Source organism: Marmota monax, unplaced genomic scaffold (genome assembly GCF_021218885.2).
Source record: "Marmota monax isolate L192 unplaced genomic scaffold, Marmota_monax_Labrador192_F-V1.1 WCK01_AAM20220418_F8-fsc00005, whole genome shotgun sequence".
Taxonomy (NCBI): domain Eukaryota; kingdom Metazoa; phylum Chordata; class Mammalia; order Rodentia; family Sciuridae; genus Marmota; species Marmota monax.
Window position 1 is genome coordinate 24,105,241 of NW_026692254.1, and position 12,157 is coordinate 24,117,397.

Here is a 12,157-nt window from a genome sequence, read left to right on the forward strand (position 1 = left end):
AGACAGAGTCATCTGTGATGTTCATTACACTGATGTCCTTCTGAAATGGACCTTCTGATTGACTCTTCAGATTAAGTCAATATGCTAGTAAAAGTCAGCATTTTAGTGCCTTGCTGTGTATATCCTTCCTGGAACTCTATGCTTACCCATATTTTTCATCTTGTGTGCAACCTCAGAGCAGGTATGTGAGCTGCTTCTCTCTCTCTGATCTGTACAAATTGCTGCAGCCAACTTCCTGTTGAAAGTCTGTGCCTTTTGCTGAGGTCATTTTTTAGACCTCATGGTTGTATTTGAAACATAGCAACTGTTTGCCTTGGATTCCATGGTTACACAGGGAACAAGCTCTAAATAATCAGAAGTCTGGCCCAATTGAGTCGGGTTCATGCTAGTAATGGATTTTCATTGCTTCCCTTTCAACATGTGTGAGTCATAAGGAGACAGATTTCATCCTACTAAACAATGAAGAGACTGATGATAATTAACATTGGTTAACAGAATGAGCTCTCTCAAAAGAAATGGGGAGGAAGCCCTTTACCACCAGAAGCGTGATACTGTCTAACTTTCAGGGATGTTGAGCAGGAACTTCTGCGGTTGGTTGGATTTTATGGCCTTGAAGCTGCTGTGAATTTACTCAGGGAGTTAAGTTACTGAATTTCAGTCACCCCCATGTTCATGTAGAATCAGTCTTATCTTAGAAGAGGAAATGAAAGAGATTGAGGTTCTTTCCAGATGCTCTGCTGTTTCGCTTATGATCTTTAAACACTTTTACTTCCATCTCAGATTTCAACTCTTTAAAATCAAAGTAATATTACTAATATTCTGAATTTCTGTAGATAGTTTTCAAAGAACAGGTACCACATGTAGTTTGGTATTTCCAGAGTAATCATTTTTTTTTCAAATTGTGAATCTAGCACATATTCATTAAGGACTTACTTAGTTTGAGATATTATTTGAGGCTCTGAGAGATCTGAAACCACTATAAAGGATGACTACTTTATCTCTGCTTCAGAAAACCTGAGTAACTTCTCAGAAGTTAAGCAGTTACTAAGTGACATAGGCAGACTAGAATCTAAGTCTATCTGACTAGGAAGAATGCTCTTAGCTCCCTTCTAATCTGCCTTAATTCACAGGGTTGTGTCTGAGCATAAATTCTGTGCTTGTCAAGAAGTATTAGAAGGTGTACTTAGTACCTGTTCTTTACTTTTTTACTTTATAGACATGTCACAGACCTAAGCAACGGGGATTTAATTATTGTACATCAGCCATTTCTTCTCCATTGACAAAATCCATCTCCTTAATGACAATCAGCCATCCTGGATTGGACAGTAAGTATTATTACTGTTTGAAAAATGAAACATATTGTATCTTATCCACTTTCTTATCATCTTTCTTACTTTAAGGTCCTATAACATTAACTTCCAAAATTTGCCTGCTTCTTCCTCTGAATAAATGGTTCAGCACTTAAACAGACAAGGAAACGGAGTTTGGAATCTTCCTTTTTTTGCTACTTAAAAAAATCTCCTTAATACATTAAATTTACTATATTCTTGGGTGTAAATCTGACAGTTTTCTTAACTTTTTATTTTAATATAATTTCAGACTTGAAAAATAAATGCAAATGACCCTCATCACACACACATAGCATTACAAAAACAGTACAAAGAAGCCTCATAAATTCTTCACCAGAATTCCCAAATGTTACCATAATACTCATTTTTTTTCAGTCTCTATCACTCTTTAAGTTTCTTTTTTCCTGAAACACCTGATAGAGTATGTATCACAATGTTTTCTTTTTACCTCTAAATAATCTATTGTATATTTCCTAACAAAGATGTGCTTTCATGTTACCATGGAACAGTTATCTGAATCAGGAAATGTAATGCTGATAAATTTATGTTATCTGATATGCATCCCTTATTCATATTTAAAATTTTTTCACCTGTTTTTGCATCTAGGACCTAATCCAGGAACATATGTCAAAATTTTAAGTGGCCATGTCTCTTTAGTCTCTTTTAATTTGAAAGTATTCCTCAGTTAATAAAGATCAGTAGAGATACTCTCAACAAGTAACTGACTTGAATACATCAAAACTGTCAAGCTCATGAAGGGCAAAGACTAACCGAAATTCAGTTTTAGTGAAGCAGTACCAGGAGGAACACTAGTGGAATTGTATGCAGAGTCATGCCCATTGATGTGTAGAGTTGGTACATAGAGATGTCGTGGTATCCATAAACACAGGGTTTTGTGGATAAAAAATGCTGAGAAACATTTGAACTGGATAAATGCCATAGAAAAGCACCATGTTTGAAAACACCTCCTCCAAAAGATAGATAGATAGATAGATATAATATATATTTTTAAACAATTAATTGCAATATGAAATCTTGATATAAAGGTTAAGTCAAAGAGGGAGTGATGCACAACATTCTTTGCTGAAAGGCCAAGTATTCTGGATGCTGAAGCAAAGGAGCAAACACAAGCTATTTGTATCTCGGCTGTTTTTTTAGTGTCTCCTGATTTTATAACTCAGTTGGAAACAATGGAGCCAGAATAGCTTCCCTGTATCAGTGGGATGTTTTTTCTTACTTCATGGCTTACTGCAAGCCTAATCTTTTTAATTTCCACAGGGGAATTAAGACAAAATGGATGATTCTGTTAAATTTGTCCTTATTTTCACATGATTAGCATTTCAAATACAAATCTATGCCTAATGATGATGTATTTTCTTCTTCTTTTTTTTTTTAACTATTTAGACGTTGATGGACCTTTATTTTATTCATTTATTTATACGTGGTGCTGAGAATCGAACCCAGTACCTCACACGTGCTAGGCAAGCACTCTACCACTGAGCCACACATAACCCCAGCCCTGATAATATATTTTCAAAGATACAGATATAACTTCACAAAACTGTGACACAAATAGCTTTTCCTTTTCTACTTTGACTTGACTTTGAGTTAAAGGTTTTGCTGATAGAGAGTGGATATTATAGTTTCAATGGATTTGATGAGCCAGAGTGCTGGAGTGCAACAGCCAAAGAAATGCAGAAAAATACTTTGAGACTTTCAGCTCCATACACCTTCCTTCTGTGACCAGAAAGTGTTATGGCACAATGGAAGTCCTATTCCTTGAGTGACAGATAAAACCAATTCCAACAGAATGTGTTCCATAGAGAGATCTTTTTCCTATAATATCTGACACACAGTTTCCTTGTGGATGAAATACTTTTATTTTATTGTTTTTCCTCCAAAAGCAATATGGTTTTTTACTGTGTTTTCAGTTGCTATTAAAAACACTATAAATAATGTGGCTAATGCCCAGAAAACACTGTTTTACAGATTCTGGCACATATAGCTTTTCCCCCCCGCTGTTGCTGGGAAATTATCTACCCAGCCTATTGACTACCTAAACCAGTGTAGGCTATTGTCAAGAGTAAGAGTTTGAAGCAAGATTTTAGTCCTTTCATCAGCACATAGTACCCTCATTTTGATTTATAGTATGCACTTCATTTAGTTTTGAATAACTAATTTCTTACTTCCCTAAATTGGCATATATTATATTGGAAGATGAATCACTGTTTATATCACTACTTCACTTTAGTTTTTCCCATATACAGTTTATAAAATTCCCAATTGTATTTCTTATCTTTTTCTAGAAATATGACCATAAGTCTTTTTGGAAATGTTAAAATTCTGACTGTTGAAGATAAAATTAATATTGTTAAAATCTATATGGTATACCTTAAGCATCAGGGTAACTGGATATTTCATAATCTGCAGCAGAGTCAGAGCTCCCTCCATTTCTACGTCTTGAAGACTCTGCATGGTTCGTCTTTGTTTATGGTTTTCCTAGTGGAAAGTGTCATCATTAAATCTACAGTTGATTTTTAAAGCCTGAAGAGTTTGATATCTAAAATATCCTGATATTATATTGTAAGCACACTTAATGGCTGCAAGACTTGGAGCTTATTCCAGAAACTCTTCCTAAATTATGTCAGCTATTAAATAAGAATAATAATGTGATATGACTTAAATGTGAATTTATTTAGAGCCTTAGCATATTTCCTATGATATAATAAGCTTTTGTTATCTCTATGGAGTATTGTGGTTCACAGTGATCACAACAGTGTCAAGGAGTGATTTTTCTCTGACCAGAATTTAAGCAGTGTTAAGAGACAAGAACATTGTCTCATAGGTAGCTGTGTCTTATGAGCATTCATGCTTGTTTAGGAACAGAATGCTTTGAAGTCATTCCTACCTTACTGCTTCCCAGCTTTTATCTGTGCTCTGTCTCCTCCTCCTCAAAAAATTACTAACTGCTTCTACCACATTTTTTCACAGCTGTTAACATTTGAGCAGTTTTGAAAATGTATATCCTTTGAGTTATTGTCAAAAGTGTCTTGTTGGGTCATTTGCTAGATTAGAAAAAAACAGATAAACTTGTAGCATTTCTTTTTCTAAGGTGGGAACTGTTTCAAAATCCATTGATGTGGAAGAAAATACTAAAGGGGGTGACCAAAACATTTCTGTATCATTTTCCAAGGTGAAAGTAGACATCTTATTTAGGGCTGGAAAGCTGCAAAAGCTCCCTTCTTGAAAGAACAAGATGAACATGTTTTGCTGGCTCGTTTTTTTTCAGGGAATAGCTGAGGGGCTGGCTCTGTCCTGAGGCATTAGTAGGAGAACTGCCCTGAGGGAATCCACTCCAGCAAAAGTGTTAATGGCATTTGTTCTCCTTGAGTCAGAGAGAGAATGCCTGGGGCTTTTGTCTCCCAGCAGACAAACTTAAATGGTTTCTTGATAGAATTTAAGAATAAACTTCATATTTGCATATGCAGAATAATCCATTTATTATAGATTATTCCATTTCAAGACTGTGTTTTAGTACTTTTCATTGCTGCTACCCAGAAGATGCCGTAGACAATAGAAAAACTGCTTGATTGTATCCCAGAACTCTTTAAGTACATTAGTAGTGATAATGTTAAAGGCAGATTATGCCCACTAGATGTGTTAACCTAATGTGCTTATTAATGATTTTATTTTCCCCTTCAGTTTGCATGGACTGTCATCATCGAGAAGGGTATTCACAGATGACACTTAACCTTGGGATCATTCTTATATCTTTACTTAGTGTGTGTTTGCCCAGTTTCTCATGCATGTTTTGGTGGGAGTGCTGGCTTATAATTATATAGCTTGCTGTACACTATAAAAGCGAAGTCCATCTTGAGAACTGAACACTGGCATTAATATATAATTTCTACTAGGCCTAAAATGATAAATAACCCATATGACCAGAGATTAAGAGTGAGCCTCTGAAAAGTTAGGCATCAGTGCTAATGAGATTATTTCATCTCCATTTTCTATACTGGCTCTCTATTTCTAACTATGCAATGTGGGATGGAAATTTACTGAAAAACATATATTTTCTTAGTTCTATTTGGAGAAGGCAGCATTGATTAATATGTCTGAAAGAATAAATTTCATCCAATAAATTGGCTTTTTATTGATCTTTTGGTTAAATTATAAGACTTTGTGTGTTTGTGTAGATATATACATGTATGTGCATAGTATACCATAGATATGTGTATTTTGTTTGCTTTGAGTGTATTATAAACTTTCATCACTGTGTTACCATAACATCTTTCCATATATGTTGAAGATTTTCATATATGTTAGGGATATTTTTTAGATATTCATAACAATAAGGTTTTTACTTATCCATGATTTCTTAACATGAGAATATACTCCTTGATTATAGATAATAAGGCAGCTCATTTTCATTTCCAAAATTTGCTTCATATTTTGAAATATTTTAAAAGGACACAAATTACAGTAATCTTAGTTTTTACACAAGGCTATGACTGCCTAAAAAGCCACTCTACATTTATTTGTGCCAACATTTCTTTGGTCTCTGTTACCTGCAGTGACTGTAGACAACAAATAGTCTGACATCATTCAGCATTTATCTGGGGTGTGGAGTGGCTTGCATACCAGTAGGTACAGGGCATTTTGTGTGTGTGTGTGATTACTTTTGGAATCTTAAGATTCCTAGAGCCTGATGAGGAAAATTTATTTATTACTTTGTTGTATTTATTTATCACTACATATTTGAGTATCTACTCTTTGCTGTGTCCCAAACTAGATAGTGGTAGGAGAGGGATGAACTTACCAGATACGGTTTCTTTCCTGCCCACATTTGCAACCTATAGAGTTAACAAATGAGTCTAATAGAAAATAGTAGAGCAACTAAAAGAATTTGATGTATGGAAGTGTCTGAGTAGAGGGTAGTGGATCAGTAGAAGGCTTTTTCAGGATTCACCTGACAATAGGATGGTGATCTGAGCCAGATTTAGAGCAATAACAGGAGAGGAGAGGTTGAGGTTCAGAGAGACCCAGAAGACAAAGTCAAGAATTCTGAGGAAGAGTGCTATAAGGATTCAAAGATGGTACCTACTTTTCTATTTTGAGTAACTTGTTAGATGTTAGGTACCACTCACAAATGCAGGAGCAGGAAAAGATTAGTTAACTTCTTCCATATACTTGTTTAGTTTCAGCTGCCGGGGGAGTATTTCATCTGTAGGAGAGCAATGAGGTAAGTGAGTCTATCCCTGAAAGGAGAGATGTGTCTTAAAGATTAGAAAGATGTTAATCACCGGAATATTGTATGCACATTGTCATACAATGTGGAGATAAATGAAATTTAGGGTGGGGAAAAAGAAAGCTAAACACAGATGAGGAATTGTGGCACAAATGTTGTCAAAAGTGAAATATTGGCCCAAATATATACCCAGTGACTTTTTAGGCACTACTAGAAATTTTCCCTACAGCTTTTAAGGAAGAAAACTCCAGCTATGAATGGTGACCATTAAAAATAGCTTACTTCATGTTTCTGTAATTTAACAAGTACATATTTATTGGCAAGTTTTTTTTTTTAACTGCATTAGAATTCTGTATATATAGAAATTTAAAAGTACATTAATTACATTGTTTACCTAGATAGCCTTTCTTGGAACCCCATAAGTCATTGACATTCTGTTTCCACATGGGTCAGAGATGCCTTTTACTTTATCTTAGCATAATCTGTGCATGCACTAATGTCTCTCTGTTAACCTACTTCTCAGCTCAGCAGCAGATGCAGCCAGCAAGGCAGATCTCCTTCTCCATCAGCATCTCTCCACTCCTCCTTAAATCTAAAACTCTCTTTTCTCTTGGCTCTTCTTCCAGTGATGAGGAGGAGGAGTTGCATAGTAAGTAAGCAACTTTGGTGTCAAGTGGCTGTTCTCCAACATCTGACCAGCTCTAAAAATGCTGTAGGCTTGGTACTGAAAAGTTGTTTGAGAACTTTTACTCCTTGCATGCCATCTTTTATAAATCATTTGACTTCAGGCGTGAAATTTTATAGGGATAAAATAGTTCTTGTCTTTTGTACACTACTGACCCTGATCAATCCAGTGGCCTCCTGAGTTCAAGGCACAGTGCATCTTTCCAGAACACTATACTTTCCTAATACTATATTTTCTTTTCTTCTCACCATTTCAGAACATCTCTTTAAAAACATAATTTAACTTTGAGACTAGCACCTATAGATTAGGGGATGGGTCTCCTTTTGGTCTCCTTTTGAACTTTTATTTTATCTATGTTTCTGTCCTTTTGGCAAACTAGAGGTTTCAGATGAATATAGTCTTAATAAAACCTAGTTTAAAAACATTATAAGATAATCAGTTTTAGTAAACTTGGAAAGGAAATGGATCCCCCTTCAGGAAAATGATTGTCTTCTATTGTACAAAATTTATACAGTATTACAGGATTACTGTTTTTAATAGAAACAAATTTCTATTACAAATTTAAATAATGAATTTCTTTCATTTTATATAACTTATGTTATGACTCTAAAACATTTAAGTCCATGTAATTGAGAACCCTAATCCCCTTCCTCTTGCTGATCCATAATTGTAGCAATGCATTAGTATTGCTCTGGCTAGCATTTTGCATTATTTTTATATAAAAGTGTCTTGGGCACAGTAACAAACTGTAGTTGGTTTAGTTAGTTTAGTTTTAAATGGAGGCCATATTAGTGTTCAGTAGATTTTCCACTGTTAAAAGATATTTGAGAAATAAACACACAAAAATATATTTACATTACATTACCAGCTGTAATAGGAGGAAAGTTGCAAAAATCCACTTCAACTTTGAGTAGAAATGAGTTCATCTTTAAGTTTCTGAAATTCTCCAAAACTGTTTCTTCATAGTGAATTGATAATATTCTCCAGGTCATCATGACAAACCAACCAATGTCCCAATAGTATTTTTTCTACCACCAAAACAGAATTATAATCCACTGGTCACTCAGTAATCCAACATGATGGAATCCTTAAAGTATAGAAATTGATGAAGAAACCTTTGAATCAAATGTGTAGTGTTTCTCAAAATGTGTTCTTTCAATTCAAAAATGCCAATGGGAATTATGGCAGGGTGAGGAGGTGGGTGAAGAAAAAAGAAGGAGTTGGTTCATACCTGAATAAAGTAATAAATCTCTGGGTTAAGCAGATTTAAAATGATAAATGTGTGTGCATTCTAAAATTCCAAGGCAGTATTTGATATGCTGTGTTCCCCATTTTTATCAACTAGGAAATCATAAATGTACAGAGCTATCTATAACATTTCATTAAACAAGTGTTCCATGGAACACATTTTGAAAATTATTGGTCCTGACTGGCTAGTAGTTGCAGCTGAAAGTCCCTGTATGTATATACTATAATAGGTCTGCACGTTATTTTGCACCTTCAAAATAATCTGGTTGAAATGTTATTTACCTGCAATAATATCTTTTGGACTAACTTTAACCAAAATCTCTGATTTTGTCATGGATATAACTTTGGTTGTTTTGTATTCTCAGATACTGTGAACACTTAATGAAAAGTTAGCAATTTTACAGGCATTGGTGAAATAATCAGTATTCAGAACACCTCTAAGAAGTCATAGTAACTGAACTTAAAAAAAAAAAATTGGGCAGTGAATAAGTTGGGAATACTTACAGGAGTCATAGATTTCTCCCAGTACCTAATCACGTTTGTTCAGTTTTTAATTTATTCCATTGAAATCTACTAATAGCTTATTCCTTGCCAAGCTTTGTGTTGAGTATTTTTCTGCATTATTTATTTTATTTTTATCACTAGGGTGGCATCTTACTAGGTATTTGCTTAAAAGTATAACAGAATACTGGCAGCCTGAGGTAATTTAATGCTGCTTCTATCATCAAAGTCCTCTTAAGTGGGAATCATTTTAAAGCCACTGATTAAAACCACCATCTTGATTTTTTTTTTTTTTTTGGCCAACTAAGACATCATGAGGTTAAAATGGCATGTGGAAATTGTACATTGATAATTTCATACCTAAATGGTGCAGAACCTGGAGTATTGAGCTCAGATATCCTTATTCTTGCCCCACTGATCTTTTCCTGTCACCTGGTTATTGTTACCAGGCCTTGTAAGTGAAGTAGAAGATCCCCAAGTAGAGAAAGAGAAAAAGCATAGAAACCATTCTCTTGAAGATTAAGGATTATTTTTAGAGTTTATAATGCATTATTTCCACCTATTTAAATTTAACTATTTAAATTTCTTATAGTAATAACTAACAAGAATTTTGCATTTCTGTTCAGATCCTAGAACAGATGGGGAATTTAAAATAATCTGAGAATCCAGTTGTGGAACATCTTCATATCTGTATCAGATTAAGTTTTTTTACTCAGAGTAATCTCAGAGATGCTTGAAACTAACCTCAAAGAGAAAGAGTATGTGTTGTCTATGTGGTAATAGTACTTTTACTGAGCAAGCTGTATCTATCTGGAATATACATGGAAAGTATTTCTATACTGGTCTCACTAAAAATTGAAACCCATTTATCATTTTGTGATTGGGGCCTTGCTTTCAAGTCCTCAGTACTCAAACTGCATTAACATGATAGATGGAAATAATGATGCTGTTCCTTCTGGGTTTTTTCTCCTTGTTTTCCTGCTGTCTGATTTAGCCTTGGATTGTTAATGGGTTACTTCCATTAACAAGAAAGAATGCATCTGCCCCGTTCATGTTATCACTCTCTACCTGGAAGGACTTTATCATCTGTTTTATCCCCAGTATTTCACAGACTGAGGAATGAACTGAAATCAAAATGTCTTGCCCTAAGTTAGAGGCAGGGCCAAAACTTTACAAAAAGCAAGCTCTGATGCTTCCTCCTGATCACTAATCTGTTTCTAGAAATTCTTAGGAAAATGTCACATAATATTAAATTTTTAATATATAAATATGTGAAAGAAGGATTAACAATGAAAAATATGATATTTTAATTTTTATTTTATAAATTCTCCCTGTGACATCATTTAGGAAAATGGCATGTGGAAATTGTACATTGATAAGAGCATAAATAAGTTTAAGCATTAGAAAAATGTTGATTTTTTTCCCCCAGGTGGTTGAATCTTGAAATAAATTTATTTTATTCATGGGAAATCCATATTGCTATCTTTTTCCAGCTCTAATTTGAAGGTTTCAAGTTCTATTTTTTCTTCTTCCAAAACCTGTGAAGGGAGGTAGCACCATACACTGACTTTCAAACTCTCCGTTACTTTAGCTATGGGAAAATCTTGAAATAGTTTATCTGTCAGTAGGGTAAAATTCTTTTGTTTTAACTTTCCCTTTCCCTTTTTTGTTTCCTAGATTCACGGCCTTTCCACAGCACCAGTGCTAATCTGACTGAGAGGTACTGTCCATTTATTTTGTCACTCATTTTCCCAGAATGAAATTAAGAAAATCCAAACTATTCTATTTCATGTAATTAAGAAAACTTTTTTGAGCTCATTGGGTTCTTACTTCCTTGAATGGTAAATTTGGAATAATTATCAGAAGTAGATTTATAATGAAGGTTATCTCTCTTTTTTCTAAATTAGAACATTATAGTTACACATAGTAATTGGGTTCATTTTGACTAAACCGTATATGCATGGTGAAGGCTATATCTTTTTAAATTATTATCTTCAGTACTTTTCCACTTTTATTCTTTAATATTGCCCTTGTGATAAAGATTCTTATGTGCATTTATTCATTTAAAGGTATACTTATATTTGACTTCATGACCTTATGCACACGTTGTTTGTGGGAACTTTTCTTTCTCTTTTCAAGAGCATTGGTTTTTATGCCATTTGTCTTTTATCTTAAAAACAGACTAATTTGTTTTGTAAACAATGTGTATATCAATAGAATTTAGATTTTGAAGGGGACACATTATAGTCCTACTTCTGCCTGCCATCTCACTGAGGCCAATACTGCTTGATCTGAAGGAAAGATGTAAAATAACTGTTCTCAAACACCTAAACAAGGTAGTATAAATGGATTATTTCTCCATTTAATGTATTATTTAAGTATTCTTTAAGAAAATTGTCCATTGTGAGTTTTTTAAGGTCAAAACATGCCTATCTTGGATGGACTTGGATTTTATATAGGCTTCCTAAACAAGTAGATCAGTAAATCTGGATCTTTGAAAAATTCTTTTATCTTTCTGTGTTCTGCTTGGAATCTGCCTGATATTCAGTATATTCCCTCCTAAAATTGTGCATAGCCTCATGGACCAGTCTTGATTTTTCCAGTGTGCCAGAAGGCTAGAAAATATGTGCAAAACTCTACTACTAAGCAACTTGGATATGCAGTCAGTCATAAGATTCGTTGGTTCACAGCCCTTATTAATTAAGTACTCTTATTCCATTATATATACAGAATTTCCTTTCAAGAGTCTATTTGTTATAAAGTAGTTTAGAGATTGAGTGCTATTTTAGATTAAGAAGTTTGACATACAATAATTAATAATCTTGTTCTTAGATATTATATAAAACTGTTCAGCAGCCTCTGTACAACTCTTATTCTTCCATTTAACTTCTGTAGTCCTTTAAAAAAACAATTTTTTAAAAAACTCAATCTTGTTTTTATTTAGTATAACTGAAGAAAACTATAACTTCCTGCCACAAAGCCCCTCCAAGAAAGATTTTGAAGGGAAAAGTGGAACAAAAGTCAGTCGTACATTCAGCTACATCAGGAATAAAATGTCCAGCAGTAAGAAGAGCAAGGTAAGTATCACAGTGGGCATTCCTTGTGTGACTACCTCAGTCGGTAATG

At 34.2% G+C, this 12,157-nt stretch overlaps 1 protein-coding gene across 14 annotated transcripts in view; it reads left to right on the top strand.

Annotated features, from left to right (window-relative positions):
• The window catches only part of Akap13 (A-kinase anchoring protein 13), a 353,536-nt gene that overhangs the window by 283,084 nt on the left and 58,295 nt on the right, over window positions 1-12,157 (top strand). For all 14 annotated transcript variants that reach the window (XM_046436733.2, XM_046436768.2, XM_046436778.2 and 11 more), the window contains 3 exons: window positions 1,217-1,325; window positions 10,709-10,751; window positions 11,976-12,108. In XM_046436733.2, coding sequence (XP_046292689.1) covers window positions 1,217-1,325; window positions 10,709-10,751; window positions 11,976-12,108 — 285 coding nt within the window. The remainder of the gene's footprint in view (window positions 1-1,216; window positions 1,326-10,708; window positions 10,752-11,975; window positions 12,109-12,157) is intronic.